The sequence below is a fragment of the Oryctolagus cuniculus genome, chromosome 2, assembly GCF_964237555.1.
Source record: "Oryctolagus cuniculus chromosome 2, mOryCun1.1, whole genome shotgun sequence".
NCBI classification, from domain to species: domain Eukaryota; kingdom Metazoa; phylum Chordata; class Mammalia; order Lagomorpha; family Leporidae; genus Oryctolagus; species Oryctolagus cuniculus.
Window position 1 is genome coordinate 139,936,228 of NC_091433.1, and position 20,120 is coordinate 139,956,347.

The 20,120-nt window shown below is 37.7% G+C and overlaps 1 protein-coding gene across 20 annotated transcripts in view; it reads right to left on the reverse strand.

Moving 5' to 3' along the window:
* Positions 1-20,120, reverse strand: part of EHBP1 (EH domain binding protein 1) — a 383,016-nt gene that overhangs the window by 48,143 nt on the left and 314,753 nt on the right. For 14 of the 20 annotated variants that reach the window (XM_070069064.1, XM_070069059.1, XM_070069066.1 and 11 more), the window contains 5 exons: positions 16,562-16,669; positions 12,867-12,991; positions 10,356-10,494; positions 10,095-10,201; positions 7,396-7,519 (listed from right to left, as the gene is read on the reverse strand). In XM_070069064.1, coding sequence (XP_069925165.1) covers positions 7,396-7,519; positions 10,095-10,201; positions 10,356-10,494; positions 12,867-12,991; positions 16,562-16,669 — 603 coding nt within the window. The remainder of the gene's footprint in view (positions 1-7,395; positions 7,520-10,094; positions 10,202-10,355; positions 10,495-12,866; positions 12,992-16,561; positions 16,670-20,120) is intronic. The other 6 variants (XM_070069071.1, XM_070069070.1, XM_070069069.1 and 3 more) reach the window with 1 other exon arrangement.

A 20,120-nucleotide genomic window follows, 5' to 3' on the forward strand; every position in this document is an offset into this window, starting at 1 on the left:
TATCTCATAGGGCTATGGTGAGAAACAACAAAATAATGCACATAAATCATTTTCCATAGAGCTAGAAAGATAATACCTATGCATCATTGTCACCTTTTAATTTTTTAAAATTTATTTCATTTATCTGAGAGACAGAGGTAGAGAGAGACAGAGAGGGACCTCCAATTCACTGGATCACTCCCGCCAGATATGTGTAACAGGTAGGGCTAGGGCAAGCTGAATTCAGAAACTGGGACATCAAACTGGGTCTTCCACGTTGAGTGTCAGGGACCCAAATACCATTCTGAATTTTGCACTTGATATTCAATAAATGCTTCCCTCCAGGGTACCCATTGCCAGGAAGCTAGAATCAGGGACAAACCCATGTCTGAAACCCAAAGACTCCAATAGGGAATGTGAGTCTCCCATGTGGCGGCTTAACTGCTGTGCCAAACACCCACCCCACTGCCATCTTTAAGTAAAGATAATGGATAATTCAGGAGATTCAAAGGAATTGGGTACTAGTGAAAGCTCACAGAAATTTTATTTTTAGTTTTTTGTATACTCAATTACCTCAATTACTTGTTTTAAAATAGCTTTAGGGGCCAGCACTGTGGCATAACAGGTAAAGCTGTCGCCTGCTCATGCACCTGGGAAATGGCAGAAGATGGCCCTAGTGCTTGGGCCCCTGAATCCACATGGGAGACCAAGATGAAGCTCCTGGTTCCTGGCTTCAGATTGGCACAGCTCTGGCTGATGTGGTCATTTGGGGAGTGAACCAGTGCATGGAAGATTTCTCTTTCTCTGTAATTCTGCCTTTCAGATAAATAAATAAGTCTTTTTAAAAAATAATTCATTTGAAAGCCATAGTAACAGACAAAGATGGAGAGACAGAGAGATCTCCCATCTGCTGGTTTATTTCCCAAATGGCTACAATAGCCAAGTCTGGGCCAGGCTGTGGTCAGTGTCCAGGAACTCCTCCCTGGTTTACCACATGAGTAGTAGGGGCCCACGTATTTAGGCCATCTCCTGCTGCCTTCCCCAGTGCATTAGTAGGAAACAGGATTGGAAACAGAGCAGCCAGGACTTGAGCAGGCACTCCAATGTGGGATGCCAGTATGGCAAACAATGGCTTAGCTGTGCCACAATGCCAGCTTCCCCAATTTTTAAAAATTCATGATATATATATATATATTTAAAGATTTTTTAAAAAGATTTATTCATTTATTTGAGAGGCAGAGTTACAAAGAGAGGGAGATACAGAGAGAGGTCTTCCATCTGTTGGTTCACTACCCAAATTACCACAATGGCTGGAGTTGGATTTATCCGAAGCTAGGAACCAGGAGCTTCCCCTAGGGTTGCCTATTTGGGCACAGCAGCCCCAACACAAGCCATCCTCCACTGAATTTCCAGGCCACCAGTAGAGAGCTGGATGTGAAGAGGAGCAGCCAGGACATGAACCAGCACCCATATGGGATGCTGATGTCATAGGTTGAAGCTTAACCCACTACGCCACAGCGCTGGTGCCCTCCCCAAGTATATTTAATATATTTATTTAGGCCGGCGCTGCGGCTCACTAGGCTAATCCTCCGCCTTGTGGCACCGGCACACGGCGTTCTAGTCCCGCTCAGGGCGCCAGATTCTGTCCCAGTTGCCCCTCTTCCAGGACAGCTCTCTGCTGTGGCCAGGGAATGCAGTGGAGGATGGCCCAGGTGCTTGGGCCCTGCACCCCATGGGAGACCAGGATAAGTACCTGGCTCCTGCCATCGGATCAGCGCGGTGCGCTGGCCACAGAGCGCCGGCCGCGGCGGCCATTGGAGGGTGAACCAACGGCAAAGGAAGACCTTTCTTTCTGTCTTTCTCTCACTGTCCACTCTGCTTGTCAAAAAAAAAAAAAAAATATATATATATATGTATACATTTATTTAAACATTTTTAAAGCTTTATTTTTTTATTTAAAAGGCAGAGTGACAGAGAGAGAGAGAAATAATTTCCTAAATGGTGGCAACAGCCAGGGCCAGGACAGACCAGGCCAAAGTCAGGAGCCAGGAATTCTATGGGGGTTTCCTATAGGGATGGGAGGGGCTCAAGTACTTGAGTCATCATTTGTTTCCCAGGCACATTAGCAAGAAGCCAGATTGGAAGCAGAGTAGTCAAGACTCGAACTGGCACTCCAAAATGGGATGCAAGCATCCCACATGGCAGCTTAAACCCTTTTAATGCACATCCTTAAATTTTTATTTGAGAGGTGGGAGATAGGGACAGAAATAGGCGGGGAGGGGGGAGTAGCATGAGTGAGCGCAAACGCTTTCATCCAGTGGTTCACTTCCAAATGCCTGAAAAGCCTCGTTCCAAGTCCAGGCCCAAGAATTCAATGTAGATCTCCCAAATGGAGCAGAAGAAACCCAATTACTTGAGCCATCACTGCTGCCTCCCAGGGTATCCATTAGTCAGGAGCTGGAGCTGGGTATTAAACCCAGGTAATATGAATCATTAGATTAAAACAGTATAGTCTTACATTAAGAAAATTTGATAACTCATCAAATATAACCAGATTGGTAAAGAAAAAGAAACACCATTCATCATAGTATTACCAGTTGTAACACTATAGTACAAGAGTTCATCAACACATCCATTATAAACTCCATTTTTTTTCAAGAGTTATAACATTGCTGGCAAAGATCCATTATCATTACACTTATATACAGAGTGTCAACTTGGAACACATACAGTACATACTTCTACCTAAGAAGTTCTGCTTCTCCTAAAGTAACCATTACAAACTTTAGATGCTAGAAACTTACTCCTCCTCAACAATAATTTTATGCACACACAAACACACATACCATTAAGAGCCAATGGAAAAAAAAAATCTTTAGATTCTTTAGTGCTTGCCTAAAGATCTTACAGGTCTCAAGGCAGGATGACAGAAAATAAGATGGAACCTGCACTGGGGCAAATTAAATTAGCTGCTGCCTGCAGTGCTGCAATACTGGCATCCCATATGGGTACTGGTTTAAATCCAGGCAGCTCTGCTTCCCATCCAGCTACCTGCCAGTGTGCCTGGGAAAATAGCAGAGGATGACCCAACTGCTTGGGCCCCTGCACCCATGGGAGACTGGGAATAAGCTCCTTGCTCCTGGGTTTGGCCTGGCTCAGCCCAAGCAGTTGTGGTCATTCTGGGAGTGAACCAAAATGGATGGAAGAATCTCTCTCTCTCTCTTACTCTGTCACTCTGTCTTTTGAATAAAAAAAAAAATAAATCCTTAAAAAGAAAGAAAGATGGGGGCCAGTGCTGTGGCTCACTTGTTTAATCTTCCGCCTGCGGCACCGGCATCCCATATGGGCGCCGTGTTCTAGTCCCGGTTGCTCCTCTTCCAGTCCAGCTCTCTGCTGTGGCCCGGGAAGACAGTGGAGGATGGCCCAAGTGCTTGGGCCCCTGCACCCGCATGGGAGACCAGGAAGAAGCACCTGGCTCCGGGCTGGCGCAGCGCCGGCCATAGCGGCCATTTGGGGGGTGAATCAACAGAAGACTGACATTTCTCTCTCTCTCTCTCTCTAACTCTGTCAAAATTAAAAAAAAAAAAAGACATACATATACTCACTTTATCACTTGGTATTCAGACTATCACTGATTTAGGATTACTCAACAATTTCACAGGGAATCAGACATAAATCCCAACAATTGCTCTGTCTCTGCCATTGATACCTTTCTGAAACTACTGTTATAATCATCCCTGGCATGACCCCAAGTTGTTGCATTACTCATTAAGATTCTCTCTTATGGCAGGTCCTCAGCAAGTTCTGGAAGAAAGGGTATTTAGCCTAGTGGCTGTGATACTTGCATCCCACACTGGAGTACCTGAGTTCAATATCCAGCTTCAGTTCCTGATTCCAGCTTCCTGCTACTTGCAAACATGCCAGCATATAAAAATTGAAATAATAGATAAAAGTATACCTTTTACATATAGAAGATATGGAGGGAAAAGAGAAATGAGTCAAGAGCCAGAAAACCTAAAAGCCTGAGTTCAAACCCTAACTCTGCGATTACTAACAGGGTCATCTTAAGTGAGTCATTTCCTGTATCTGAGCCTCAGTTTCACTGTATAAAGGTTATGGATACTACCTGTTCTGCTTAGGTCTAGGGATGAGATTCAGAAGGTGACTGGCATCTCTACCATACTAGAAAGAACGTACTATTATGTTCAATAAAAAGTTGGAACACACTGGAATACAGAAATGAAAAGGATAAATATATGCTTTAGAGTTTTTGATAATCTTACTTTGTACTTCAGATATTAACTAGGTTTTAGACAAATTTTAAAATACTACTTGTGCTGAAGAGATTTGATACCATCCAAGTGGTTCTTTTTTTTTTTAAAGAGTTATTTTATTTATTTGAAAGACAGAGTTACAGAGAGAGGTGGAGACAGAGAGGTCTTCCATCTGCTGGTTCACTCCCCAAATGACCACAATGGTTGGAGCTGAGCAGATCCAAAGCCAGGAGCCAGGAGTTAGGAGCTTCTTTAGGGTCTCCCACATGAGTGCAGGTGCCCAAGGACTCTGCTGCTTTCCCAGGCTATTATCAGGGAGCTGGATTGGAAGAGGAACAGCCAGGACTTGAATTGGCACCCACATGGGGTGCCAGTGCTGTAGGCTGGGGCTATAACCCGCTGTGTCATAGCACTGGCCCCCATCCAGGGTAGTTCTCTGAGTTTACCAAATTGGAACACCAAGTCAGCATTAATATGAATCTGCAGTAGCAGACCCAGTCAGAATCATATTCTGTCCTATGTAATAAGGAATATAAGCCCCAAAGAGGTTCTAAATAAATTAATAGCGTCTGGATTTCAAAACTGTGTATAGATGGAAAGGAGTCTTTCAAAGCTTCGTTAATGATACATGGGGTGGAAAGGAGACCTTAAGTCTACCTTGGCTAGAACCCTAAATAAATCAGACTTCAAGTGTAAAAAAAAGAAAGGAGTCAGAATTAAAGGAGTCAGAATTTTTAGCTTCTCCTCTAATGCCACAAGGCTTCTTGTATAGTAACAACTAATTTAATCATTATACTCAGGTAAGATGGCCCATTTACATTTGTTAAAAAGTCTAGGGACAGGCACTGTGGTGTAGTGGGTAAAGCCTCTGCCTGCAGTGCTGGCATCCCATATGGGCGCTGCTTGGAGTCCCAGATGCTCCACTTCCAATCCAGCTCTCTGCTGTGGCTTGGGAAAGCAATGGAAGATGGCCTAAGTCCTTGGGCCCCTGCACCCACATGGGTATACTGGGAGGAGGCTCCAGGCTCCTGACTTCTGGCTCCTGGCTTCAGATCAGCACAGCTTTGGTTGTTGCGGCCAACTGGGGAGTCAACCAGTGGATGGAAGACCTCTCTCTCTCTGCCTTTCCTTCTGTGTGTAACTCTGACTTTCAAATAAATAAATCTAAAAAAAAAAAGTCTGAAAAGTCTTATTAAAATATTCAAAAGAAATAATTTTAAAATGTAGAAATTACTATGATATTTACATTTTTTACATAGGTAGTATATGCAAATATTTTTTAAAAACCTCTAGAAATGAAAGGAAAAAATGCAAATATAAAACAATATATTAGTTTGGGGCTGGTGTGTGGCATAGAGGGTTAAGCTGTTGCTTGTAACACTAGCATCCCATATCAGAGTGCTGGTTTGAGCTCTGGCTTCTCTGCTTCTGATCAAACTCTACTAATGTGTCTGGGAAGGCACCAGAAAATGGCACAAGTGCTTGGGCCCCTGCCACCTACATGGGAGATCTGGATGGAGTTCCAGGCCAAACATTATTGGGAGTGAACCAGTGTACAGAAGACTTCTATCTCTCCCTCTGTGTTACTCTGCTCTTCAAATACATACATCTTTTAAAAAACAAAAAATAATATGTTACCTTATGGGTTCATACTGAATCCATACAACTTTATATGTATAAGGCTGGGCATAAATGTAACTTTTTAGGGGAATGATAAAAATGGTCTAGAAATCTAACAAAGGTTCTGTCTGATAATGGTTATGGTGACCTGAATTTAGTCCATGGTCTGCCACTTGGTGATCTGTGTTACCTTAAGCATTTCTTGTGCCTCTATCTCCTTGCCTGTACAATGAGAAGACTAGGTAATAGCTTCTTTTATTTTTAAGGTTTATTTTTCTTGTCTTGTTTTAATTTTACACGGTACAACCTTTTCTTCACACTCTTCAAAGAAGCCACTATTTCAAATAAGTAAACTCAGAGACACTTTGTTTTAATAAGGTAAGGATTTTATAAGCCTGTCGCCTTCTGTTCCCCCATTGTTCTGGCAACCCCTTAAGTGTCTCTAAAGAAGCTTTAGGGCTCCATAAAACAGTATGAAACCCTCTAGGCCAGATAAAACCCAAGGTCTCTTCCTGTTCTAATATGTCCTGATTTCACCAATGTATGCACTTTTAAAATGTACAATGTAAATGCTTATTTTTGGAGAAGTTCTTTTATTATGAAAATAATTTTGGAAAATAGAGAAGAAAAAAATTTAGGAAAACTTTCCAGCCCTAAATCATACTACTCTATTTTATCATAACACTGCCATAACATTAAAGCAATTCATTTGACCAGATGAATGGATTCTCCATTCTTATTTTTTCACATTTTTTCTTAATGTAACTTTCTTTTAATTTGGTCCAAATGATTTGAATATGCTTCTCATTTTTGTCCTTTTGTAAGAGCACCATTTTAAACACACACACACACACACATACACACACTTTTCCAACAGCTATTGTGCTCTTAGATCTATTCAATCACCACTGGCAATCAGCACTAAATGCCAATCTACCCTCTGGTTAGAAGTTAACTTGCTACTCTAACTGGTCTTTACAAACCTTGCTCTATACCTTAATCCTTTCAAATGCAACTGTGACACAAAGTATTACAGACTTTTAAAAAACCTGTTCCCTTGGAAAAAAAATTGTGGAGCATCAGTAACCAGATAGTATTCTCAAATTTCAGTGATCTAGTCCATGGAGCCGTCCCCTATGCATAGTACTCTGTTTCATGCAGTACATGGCTTTAGCTGGCCAAATCTTTTTTTTTTCCCAATGAATCAGTAGAACAGTAAAGATCTTACTTTTTTTTTAAGCAGTGGCATATCAATGAGGCACAGATGTGTATTCCAACTCTGCATGGATGAGCACACTGTTCAATAGTGCTGGCTCACACGGTATCAGGGCGAGTTATCACTTCCCATGAAGGCACTCTTATCACCAGGGCCCAGAGAGGTGGCTGCAAATCGCAGCCTTTTTATTTTCAAGGCAGTTTTGCTGAACATTCAGGCTTCAAAGATTCACACTTCCAAAACTCTATAAGAGTTTGTGAACGCTCAATTTGCCAAAACTGTTTACAGTGTAATTGGGCACCGTACCTGTGTCCATGAGATAGCGAAGGCGCTTCTCCACCAGCGCGGCACGGGTGTCAATTTGCTTTTGCTCATTCTCTAGTGCTGCCAATTCTCCTACAACATACTGACTGGTGTCTTTGAACCCTTTCTGTTAACGAGAACAAACAGGAAGGAAAAAAAATCACTTGTAAGTTACATTTTTCCTTTCTACAAACACTTAGTAAAGCACTTACCTAGAGAACCAAATATAACCTTAGCATCTCCCTTAATACCAAAAAGCAACTCCCTGTGATTCAGGAATTTTTCATACATATTATGTATACCAAACTTTTGTAAACAGAAAACATTTCAGTTGTTTAGTGTTATATTTATCATTTCACAGGAAGATTTGCCAGCTTTAAAAAGTTGACACTGAGTTAAAAAATCTCTCCTAAGAGTTAAGTTAGACTTATTTAAACATGGACAAGGGCAGCAGAGAATTTTCCCTTTGGTGATAATCAAAACAAACACCACTGGCATCTTTAATTCAAAAATGGAATTTTGCTGAAATTGATCCTTGAAGTGTCCATCCTGAGAGAACCATGGATTTGTTCTATAAAAATACAAAATATAAAAGACACTTTTTGCTTTCATAGGGATTGGATTATTTAAAATACTTTTAAAAATGATGAAAGGGAAGTTTGCATATCTCCATTTTTCCCTCCAGCAGGCTCCTGGATTTTAACATGTCATTCTGTTGATGTATGACTACTTATTATACAGTAATTCTAACCTGACAGGTGGTTTTAAACTTTGCTACACAGGATCTAATGCAACTAGTATACCGATCTGGTTACTCTTCCACTTTGCTAAATTTAGATTTCAATTTGAAATTTTACTTTTCATAACAATCTTTATTTTAAAAAGTTATACTTAGAAGAAATACTGGCTCTATTATCAAGTGCTAGTATAACCTTAATTTTTATTTTCATGTTATAAATTTAAATAACTAGGGATGGTGTTATTATTTGTGGTATTGTAATAAAAATGCATTAATTATAGCTCCCTTCGGAACACCTTCTTTCCTTTTGATATTTCTAGTGCTACAAGACCTAAGCACCTGAGAAATATTGAAGAACTACTTAAATGATTACCCTCACCATCACTGTTATCATCAGCACTTACAACACTATTAAGAGAAGTAAACGTGAACAATCTTCATGTCAAATCCCTTCCCTACCTAGAAACACGTTAGTATCTAATAAGCTATGAGGAATTACCTTTGTTACTTCCCAAACAGGAAACCAACAAAAAATCATGTTAAACTCCACTATAATCTATGAGCCTTTTGAACTATTAAATAATTTATATTCACATGTGAACTTAATTTATATCAATTTACTGTTAAATTGGTTATGGCATTTAAAACATTTAAAGTTGAAATATTTTAAGAAATAAAGCTGATAATTTCAAAGGACAGTTTGATCCAAAAGTCATTGCATTTTAAAAGATTCAATCAAGCTGAATATTCTTCCATTTCCACATAAAATATAACAGTAAAGTTATAATAATCAAATAAATGCTAATAGTAACTTTAAACTCTAGAAAAATCTGGCAAACACTATTTATTTGAATCTATCTGCCAAACAGAAGAGTAATCTCAAAAGGGACTTTTTATCCTCTCACTCCTATCCAGAGGAATAAAGCAAATATGATAATTTGCAAAGACAATATGGATAAGATATAAGAGGGCAGAAGTTGGTTCTTTTAATACAGTGACAAAATTCATAATCAGGTTTTTTTAGTTTGGGTATCTGTATACTCAAGTATTCTGTAACTTAGAAGTTTTAGCAAGTAGTGTAGTTTATCAGGGAATATCAGTGAGATATTTTTTAAGACTAAGACCTTTCCAGGTGTTCTAAAGTGAACTTAAAATGAGAAGCTATTAGAGCCCTAAAATGTAGTTGGTAATTGTGAGTACACTTATAAGGATTTTAAAATCCAACAAGAATATTTTAACCACAAAAACAATGAAAATATTTAGAAAAATTGCAGTTAATAAAAAAAAGTATCACCATTAAAACAGAGCTGTGCTTCCAGACAAAAATTCAAGTTAAAACTTGTTCTTCCTGCTTCTGTCCCATAGCTGTCCATCAAAAGCAGCTTTCTCCCTGCGGTCTATCAAATATTTCCCTCACAAATCAATTTTACACATGATCAGCCCATACCCCTACTGAGCTGAACCTCCCCGTTAATTAAGTGAAGAAATTACCATATATATTATATTAATGCAAACATCATTCAGCTAGTAATTCACGGCTGATCTGGATAATGGAAAGGTTGAACACCCATTAACCCAAGCCAACAAAATGGGTTGGCTGAGAAATTCTAGCAGGTCTCATGTGACTTTTCCCTCTAACTGCAGCTCTGCGGTATCTGCTATTGTAATAATTAAAATCCTCCCGGTAGATCAATACTGGAATCTCTTTATGGGAAGTGCCCTGATGGAAATGTCTCAAGGAAGCTGGGGCTGTGGAACTCTGAAAAATTCATTTTTTTTTATCTGACAATTATCACCACACTGCAGACTAATTCAACAGTGCACCCCTCTCACTCTGCTTTGAATGCACTGGAGATTGACATCTTAAAAAACCTAACATCTCATTTTAACAAATAAAGGCACTATTTCCACATACAGTTTGGAATTATCAGCAATCATGAAACCACACAAAAAATTAATATACATTAAGCACTTCATCTTCTGATGGCTTCCTCTGAGTTTCAGTTATCGCCGCCTTCTCCTCATTTCCTTTCTTTGTATCTTCCTGTATTGATCTCTGCCTTTTCATTTCTTAAAAAAAGAAGAAAGACATGTAAAATTATTATAAAGCTTGATATTTATATATTGAAATTATGGATTTACAGCATCAGCTTTTTAATATATACACATTGTTAAGAACTGTTGAATCATAAGATGGGAAAACATTTTTTAAAAGTGTTCCTACCTGGTCTGTTCTCAACATATTGACTAAAAGACTGAAGTTGAGTTTTTCTGATTGTAGAATCCTTGCTGAACACAACAGGATTTCTAAAACGTTCTGTTGCTTTTTGTAATCGTTCAGTCCGGAGATCTTCAGTGCCATTCTGAAAGTAAAACAATACACACTTCTAGAGTCCTGATCTTATAAATGTGAAATTACACATTCAGAAGACATTTAAGACAATGCAGACTTTGAAATTTAAAAACTTTCTGAAAGAAAAGTGATTTTCCAAATAGCTCAACTGTAAGTTCCATTGTCTGTAATGAAAAACTTTGGGACTCATGGTTTAAACTCTTGATAACTTTGATACAAGATCGTACAAACTCTGTGTCTTCTCCTGGTGATTGGTATCTTTTAAAAGCTATGTTGCCTCCTGTTCTCCCTACTATTCTGCCCCATCAGCTTGTACAGCCCCACAGACTTGTATGACAAGAAGAAATAGTTTCTAATTTTATGCCCATTGAGATAAACCACTAATGCTGGATGAAGGCTAAAAGGTAGGATTATAATACTACCCCACTGAACTGCATTTCATCAGCTATAACTTTCCAAAGCCAGATTTGTAAGTAAGCCTTTTACAGCTAAGGAAACTACAATTATCTTTTCCGGAGCTTCCTATGTTAATACTGGTAACAAATTCAAATGGTTCTATCAACAAGAAATATCCCAGAAGACTGAACCATTGCAGTGTGTGGAAGCTGCAGATACCGAGGTGCTGTGTACCAAACAAATATTTCATTTTATACCTAATCTTTTATTATTTTTATTAAGTGTTTTGAAAGTAAATAGGGAAAGGCTAAGATGCATGACTAATAGCTAAGCCTGCTGAATGCTGAAACTGGTTATCAAAAGCTACCAAGACTTTGCCCTTCCTCTGCATTGAGACAATCAGTAATGAGGGAGCCCTCCAATGGCCTATTCTCTAGCCTCAAGGAGGCCTGGGATACAGAATCCTCAAGGGAAGGTAACAGTTTATCCTTTTCCACAAACACAGAATGCCTCATTTATAAACGTGTAAACTGCATTTTATTTAAAAAATAAATAAAAACCCAAATCAATGCTGAAAGCTTCAAGAGAACAGATGGAATCTATATGTTCTTTATAAGCATTTTCAAAATCTTAACTGAAAAGATTCCTACAAAGGCAATCCGTTAAAAGCATAATTTTGTTGAAATAACTTTAAAAATTATAACAGGAGATTTTTAAAGAAGCAAAATCAATTTCATCTAGATAAGTGATTAAATCATATTGGAACTACCTCATTTTTAGTTATCTGACATACACATGCACACACACATATATCATCAACGTCATTCTTATAATATACTAGCTATGTAGTTGAGAAAGAAACATCTTTTTTTAAAAAAAAGTGTGAATTCTACTATTATTATAATAACTATCTAACAGTCTAAAACTCAAGTCTACCAAAATAAACAAACATGGCTAAATTTTTTTTTAGGCCTGGCAACATGCTAAAATATCAGTGTGATTAGCCAGCAAATCCCATCTTAAGAAACCTTTTTATGACTAGGGACTTCTGCCACTTTACAAATGTATTCCTCTAAACCCACTAATTCAGTTAGCCTTTTCAATCCATTGTATTATTCTTAGGCCAGCTTCATTCTGCATTAAATCCACTGCAGAAAGCTAAATTGAACGCAAAAAACCAGACCTGATCCAGGCTTCCTTTTGTTCAAAGATAGAGACCCAAAGTCCTCTGGTGCTGCCACACACTTTCATCACCAATTTATAGAAACCGACAATATACGGGAAAAGCAATGAAAGTCATTGTTTTGAGACTTCAAAGCATCTCTGTGTCAGGGGAAGGAAATCCTTTCAGTCAGCAGGGCAGTCCCCATAGTCCGCAGGTGGGTGAAAAGTTATACAGGACTGGAAGTGCCCTAAAGCTAGAGAAATACTAAATGCTACACGGTGTAGAAAGGACGGGGGAGTATGTGGTGGTGGTGGTGGGGATAATATAAAACAATCTCATAATGTAGCATTTTTGCTATAATGATAAATAAGGTAAGATTCATAATGATACAGAACACATGGAAGTATCTTAAACATTTGTATTTAATCATGTCACCATCTTTAGGTATGATGTTTTTGTGAAAATTACAGCCATTCTAGTTCATCTAAACAGGTAGAAGGATAAGGACGATGGAAAAATGCTAGAGTTTGCTTAGCAATATTCTTCTTGGCAAAATATACAATATACACAGACTTCAATAATAGTTTCTACAAACCCTCTGCTTTTACTCAAACTAGCACTCTGACATAGTGGTTTCTTTGAAAAATAGCAAATGAATACTGACTGCCATATTGATATTTAATTATTGGTTATTTAATAAAAAGTTTTACATCTTAATTTTAATGCAAAGAATTAGGGTGAAACTTTTTAGGATTATAAAGGGCTAGCAGAAAGTAGAATATAAAGATATGGAGCTAAATGTTTTTAAAAGTCAGATTTACCTTAATGTCTTGATCCGAGGTCTCAGTTACAGCTTTCTGGGCAGCACTGGAGAATGAATTTGCCACCTGTGGCTGAGCTTCTAGGAGCTTCTTTAGCTTCAAGTCCACCAGCTTACTATTTTGTTCTGTTAAATATACAAATACCATGAATAACAGAGTAGATGTATTTATATGTATAGGCTATCAATTTTAAGTGATATCACAAAATATTATATTTCAAAAGAAAGAAGAAAAGGACATTAGGATTTTGAAATAACTAATCAGACTATACACATGCAGAATTCTTAAACCTATGCCTCTATGTTATATATGAGGAGACTTCAAGAAGTTTGTAGAAAATGGAATTAAAAGATGAATTTACTTTGGTGAAAAGAAATTGGTATTTGGGGCTGCTGCTGTGGTGCAGCAGGTTAAAGCCCTGGTCTACAGCGCCAGCATCCCATACAGCCACTGGTACAAGACCAGGCTGCTCCATTTCCAATGCAGCTCTCTGCTATGGCCTGGGAAAACAGTAGAAGATGTTCCAAGCACTTGGGGTCCTGTACCCACATATGAGACCTAGAAAAAGCTCCTAGTTCCTGGCTTTGGATCAGCTCAGCTCTGGCCGTTGTGGTCATTTGGGGAGTGAACCAGCAGATGGAAGACCTATCTGGCTCTACCACTCTCTGTAACTCTCTTTCAAATAAATAAAATAAATCTTAAAAAAAAAAAAAAAAGAAAAGAAATAAATTGGTATTTATGAGTAATTTTTTTATAATATGTGTTTTCCATAAACTTTTTGAAGATCTCTCATATGTATGTGTGTGTGTTTGTGTGTGTGTGTGTGTCTGTATACATGCACACACATATTTATATAAATAGCTGTATGGGTTAAATGTAATTTAAAAAGCTTTTATGGGGGGCAGGCATTTGGCCTAGGGATTAAGATGCTGCCTAAAATGTCCCTGTTCCATACTGGAATGCCTAGGTTTAATTCCCAGTTCTGGCTCCTGATTCTAGCTTCCTGCCAAAGCAGAACCTGGGAGGCAGCAGGTTATGGTTCATGTAACTGGTCTCTGTCACTCACATGGGAGACCTGGAATTAGTCCTGACTCCAAGTTTCAGCCTAGCCTAGCCTCGATTTTTGCAGGTATTTGAGGAGTGAAGCAGCAAACAGGAGTTCTCTCTCGAAAAAAAAAATATACATGTAATGCCATATTAAAATAAGTTCTTTCTAAACATGATCTCAGACAGTACATATGGACTGTTAGAATCCAATGTTTATGTGTAGATATATACCCAGCATTGAAGCAGAGCATATGTTTACACATACCTTCTACATAGATGGCAGAAATACAATTATAATATTTTTGGAATGTGTTAAATATGGGTAGAAGTGTAAAATAAAATATGGCTATAATTTTTAAAATAAACAATTTCAAATTATTTTTAGCAAGCATATTAATCTATAGTTCTTACAGAAACAAGTGAGAACACAAATATTTCTATTTAATTCACACAAAGCTTTAATAAAGTGATTGCAAAAGATATGCCAACCATTTGGTGAATGATATTTTTCATAAAGACTAATAACTTTTCTAATTATAAGACTCATAATAAATGCTATTATCATTACTTTCATGCAAATTTGTCAGTTTATATTGCCAGGCTTCTTTTTTAAACAATATCTGATGAACCATGGTCAAATCAAGATAAAGATTAAACAATTTATTATTAAAACATTATGACATTTATGTACATATTGAAAAAGGAATTTTGGGGGAAAAAAGCAAGGATAAAAATCATAAGATAGTCTATGTGCTTCCAAATTCCAGTTTGCATTTCTATTTCTTATTTCCATGAAATAAACCACAGATGTGAATTGGGAAATCAGTATATATACATGCCAATACCAACTCACATGCATGGTAGTTGTGAACAATAGATTAATTTACTCCAAACAGGAAGATGTAAATATGTTTTCTTTTTGGAATAAATGAAGTAGGAAGGGAGCCTTTAAAAAGGACAAGAGTCAAGCTCTTCAGGACTAAAATTAACCCATCTTTAAAATATCTCACAAAGTTTCTACAGCTAATTGTAGGAAATTTCCCCCATCTTATCTTTGTAATCCCCTGTAAAATAAAAACATATGCATCACTAATTGTCACTGATTTTATACTTCCATAAATTGAATGTTAAAACTTCATTCAGTTCAGTATTTACAGATGTTCTCAGCAGTAAGGAGGATGCTATGGAGTTTTGATAAAAGCTTTTGGTGGTGGTTGTGGTTGGAGAGTGGGTAAACAACAAAATCTATTTAATAAGAAAAATCAAACCTATCCAAGTTCTGTAGTGTTTTAAACAGAAAGAAATAAAAGCTGGCTCTACTTTGGAGTTAAACATTTGAAAATATTCCATAAATAGCACCATATATCCAAAAATTCTCTTGGACTTGTACAGTTATAAATATACTGAGCCCTAAGTAGCAACAGTATAATTAAAAACTGAGCCATGAAAGAGTCACTGATAAAAAGGCATGGGTTTTCTGGGGGTGTTCCTTATGATTAGGAGGACCTTGGTCAATTGTTTCTTGGAGAAGTAATAGCATGATTCAAATGGGGAAAGAAACAAAACTGATAAGCTTTGTAGGGCATGCCTTGAATGGGAAAAACAATGTCTGCTATCATTCTTTTTAACATTCTTTTCCAGGGAAAGATAGATAATAGTGATTTTGACACTTTACCTTTAAGTCTAAAGAGATCATTGAAGAGCTTTCATTACTAAATTCAACTCAATACGCATTTACAGAACCTCTCTGTTAACAAAGTTTTGGGACAGCTACTTGCTGCTGGCTTATAAAAGCAGTGCATTCGTGGGAGACCCAGAAGAGGCTCCTGGCTCCTGTCTTCCGATTGGCACAGCTCTAGCCTTTGCAGCCATTTGGGGAGTGAACCCGCAGATGGAAGACCTCTCTCTCTCTGTCTCTCTCTCTCTCTTTGTAACTCTGATTTCAAGTAAATAAAAAATAAATCTTTAAAAAAAATAAAAGCAGTGCATTTGTAACATTTACCTATTAAGAACCACAAGCAAGTATCGTTATGTTTTACAAAACTGACTTACAAAACTCAATTGCCAATGTGATTTACTGATTTACTGATATCAGATAAAAGATTAATTTAATAGCAGTCTATATAAGCAGTTTCATATATGGTATTACATGTAATTGGTTGTTAAGTATATACAAAATAGTAGCAATATTTCAGTCATATTTAAGCACAAAATTTACAAAATAATATTACAACCAAAACTGTCAATTCCTAAACTACATCAGAAAATTTGATACAAGGTTTATACTTACATTTGGAGTATTCTATAGGTACTCCACATATACCTTACAACATCACACCAAAACAGTTCAGCTTAATAGGGAACCAGTTACTGAATACCTATAAACTATCTCATATAACAAAATGTAACAGTGAATCTTAGTGATAAAAGAACACAAACTACAACTCCTATTCCTATGCTATTGCTGATTTCATCATTCAACCTAAAATAAAATAAAATAACATTGGTGGAAGGTGGATTAACTAAATGATTTGAGAGGGTGTAAGATGCAGCAAAACTAGAAAAAAAGAACTTATTCTTGATGAGATAACAAAAACCATAAAGTATGCCATGCAGCAGGACACAAAACATTTATAATTTGAAATTACCGGGAGTATCAAGGTCATTTTCTAAGTTAGTAAGTTCATCTCCACCTCCTACAACAAAGCCTTCAGGAATCTCCTCGTTAGTATCTATCTCAATATTATCATTTTCATCTGTAGGAACATGTAGCAATAATGTTAGTATATTATTTATATTTTATATCATTTCTCCAAAACACTGCAGAAAAAACAGTATTTTAATGACAGTTATTCAGGTGTGACATAGATAGCAAGTTAAGAAATCAGTTTTAAGCTACTTTTTCAGTTTTGGATTAACATTTATATTTTACATTCATATGTCAAAGATGAATTATCACATCAAAGCAGATGCAAAGGTTTTGACAATTTGCCACATGCTGTCTCTGAATCATTGAGCTCACTGAGTCCCTATATTTTAAAATGTAATCTATTAGTAATCTCAAATAAATAAGAGAAAAAAATAAAGTTGATCTGTGACATTCTATCATTTATTACATATAAATGCATATAGAAACACATCATGCCTTATTCCTTAGTTCCAGCTATAAGCCATTTTTAGGAAGACTTGATACTTTTTTTGCTACTAAAGGAATACAGTCATTAAGACATTAATGGATACCTTAAGAGTGAGAATAAAATAACACCTTTATACAATGAAAGTTTCAGAAACAGCTAATATATTTCAGAAGAATGAAAACTGGAAAAAAAGTATTACTATTCAAAATTAAATATGGGGAATGAGGATGTCTTATACTATTTTTAAATGCTTAGTAAAATGTTTTAGGTCGTGATTAATTAATGGAATATTTTTGACATTAACGATTTCTAGTAAATATTTTTTTCTCTTTGAACTCTAGTGATACAATTAGTTAATTTAAATTCTATATGTAGGGCCGGCGCCGTGGCTCAGTAGGCTAATCCTCCACCTTGCGGCGCCGGCACACCGGGTTCTAGTCCCGGTTGGGGCGCCGGATTCTGTCCCGGTTGCCCCTCTTCCAGGCCAGCTCTCTGCTATGGCCAGGGAGTGCAGTGGAGGATGGCCCAGGTGCTTGGGCCCTGCACCCCACGGGAGACCAGGAAAAAGCACCTGGATCCTGGCTCCTGCCATCGGATCAGCGCGGTGCGCCGGCTGTAGCGGCGGCCATTGGAGGGTGAACCAACGGCAAAGGAAGACCTTTCTCTCTCTGTCTCTCTCTCTCACTGTCCACTCTGCCTGTCAAAAAAAAAAAAATTCTATATGTAAAAAGGCATAAAAATAATTTTATTTGCATATGATGGATTTAGCTTTAAATTCTGTGGCTGATAGGCAATGTACCTTTTGGAGAAAGAGTTGTCTAGCCCTGGGAGTTGAAGAATATCTCTATTACTCTCTGCAATGTACTTTTTATCAGGTAACTTTCAATAGTGAAGTATTTCAAAGATTTTTTCCAACTGAAAAATTCCAAAATCTATAGTTTTAGCTTAATCCCCCAGTATTTATCCCTTTCTGAAACTGTACATCTTTGATTTTTTGACTTCCTGGGTAAATACTTATTATCAGCATTAATACTGATAATAATAGCTAACGATTATTAAAGACTTTTTAACTACCGTGTAAGTCATTTAAAAGAAAATAATAGGAGTTGGCATTTGGGTGTAACAGGTAAGGCCGCCACCTGTAATGCCAGCATCCCATATGGGTACTACTTTGTGTCGTGGCTGCCCCACTTCTGATCCCACTCTCTGCTAATGTGCCTAGTAAAGCAGCAGAATATGGCCCAAGTTCTTGGACCCCTGCACCTAAGTAGGAGACCTAGATGAAGCTCCTGGTTCCTGGCTTTAGCCTCGCCCAGCTCTAGCTGTTGCGGCCACTTGGGGAGTGAATAAGCAGATGGAAGATTTTTCTCTGTCTCTTCCTCTGCTTCTCTCTGTACTTTGCTTTCAAATAAATTAAATAAATCTTTAAAAAAGAAAACAAAAGGGGCCAGTGATGTGGCGCAGTGGGTTAAGCCACTGCCTTCGAACCTGGCGTCCCAAATGGGTGCCTGATCAAGTCCTGGCTACTTCACTTCCAATCAGCTCTCTGTTAATGTGCCTGGGAAAGCAGCCACCCATGTTGGAGACCTGGATGGAGTTCCAGGGTCCTGGTTTCAGGCCTGGCCCATCAAAGCTGTTGTGGCCATCTTGAGGAATGAACCAGTAGATGGAAGATCTCTCTTTTTCTCTGTCTTTCTGTCTCTCTTTGTAACTCTGCCTTTCAAATAAATAAATAAAATCTTTTTTAAAAAGAAAATAACAACAACAAAAAAAGACTCAGATATACCCAACAGGGGAAAGAAAAGGCAAAGATAAAAACATTGTTATAGAAATAGTCAAAACATACATGGCTATATTAGTTAAGTAAAATAACTTGAGATTTTTTTAAAATTAATTAATTTATTTGAGAGGCAGAATTACAGAGAGAGGGAGAGACAGAGAGGTCTTCCATCCACTGGTTCCCTCCCCAAATGGCTATAATGGCTAAAGCTGGGCTAATCCAAAGCCAGGAGCCAGGAGCTTCTTCCAGGTCTCCCAAGTGGGGCTGTCTTTCACTGCTTTCCCAGGACATTAGCAGGGAGCTGGATAAGAAATGGAGTAGCCGGGACTCAAACCCGCACCCATATGGGATGCTGGCACCGCAGATGGAGCCTTAACCTACTATGTTACAGTGCTGGCTCTATGATATCTTTTCTAATCACCTGTGCTTACCACAGTTATTTGAGTAATTTTATAAAAGTTATCATCTTCAACTTAACTGCTCTCAAATTCTTTCCTAAACAATTTTGTAGTTTAACAAATGAATTAACAAAAATTTCCTGAGGGCTATAAAGGTGAATATTTATAATACTTCCTCAGTATCACTCTGTGTCACAACAATTTACTATAAATTATCTTTGGGATCTAATGCAGTATTCTATTATTGCCAATCAGCCTCCATTGATTACTGCTGACCATAATCAACCTAGAGCAAAGGCACAACATTTAACATTCATTTGTTTAAGAAATTTTTACTGTTTATCATATATACAATTGTAAACAGTATGCTAAATGTTAAGGTGATACCCAGTTGCATAAAGCATTTATTCTGACTTCAAGGTATACATTCAAGTGACTACAACACCATATAGGTTGGGTGTTATGGAGTAAAAATAAAGTATAGAATAAATTCAAGAGATAAAAAATTTACTCTTTGCCAATGACACTAGGAATTCTTTCTTGAAAAACTAACCTTTGAATTAGGTCTTGAAAAAAATGTACAGAATATCAAGAGGTACAGTTGATGAGAAGGCATTAAAGGCATGGAAGCAGCAATAGACAGATTATATTTACAGCTTGTTTTTGGTTTTTTTTTTTTTTTTTTTTTTTTTTTTTTTTTTTTTTGACAGGCAGAGTTAGACAGTGAGAGAGAGAAACAGAGAGAAAGGTCTTCCTTCGGTTGGTTCACCCCCCAAATGGCCACTACGGAGCCAGGAGCCAGGTGCTTCCTCCTGGTCTTCCATGCGGGTGCAGGGCCCAAGCACTTGGGCCATCCTCCACTGCCTTCCTGGGCCACAGCAGAGAGCTGGAC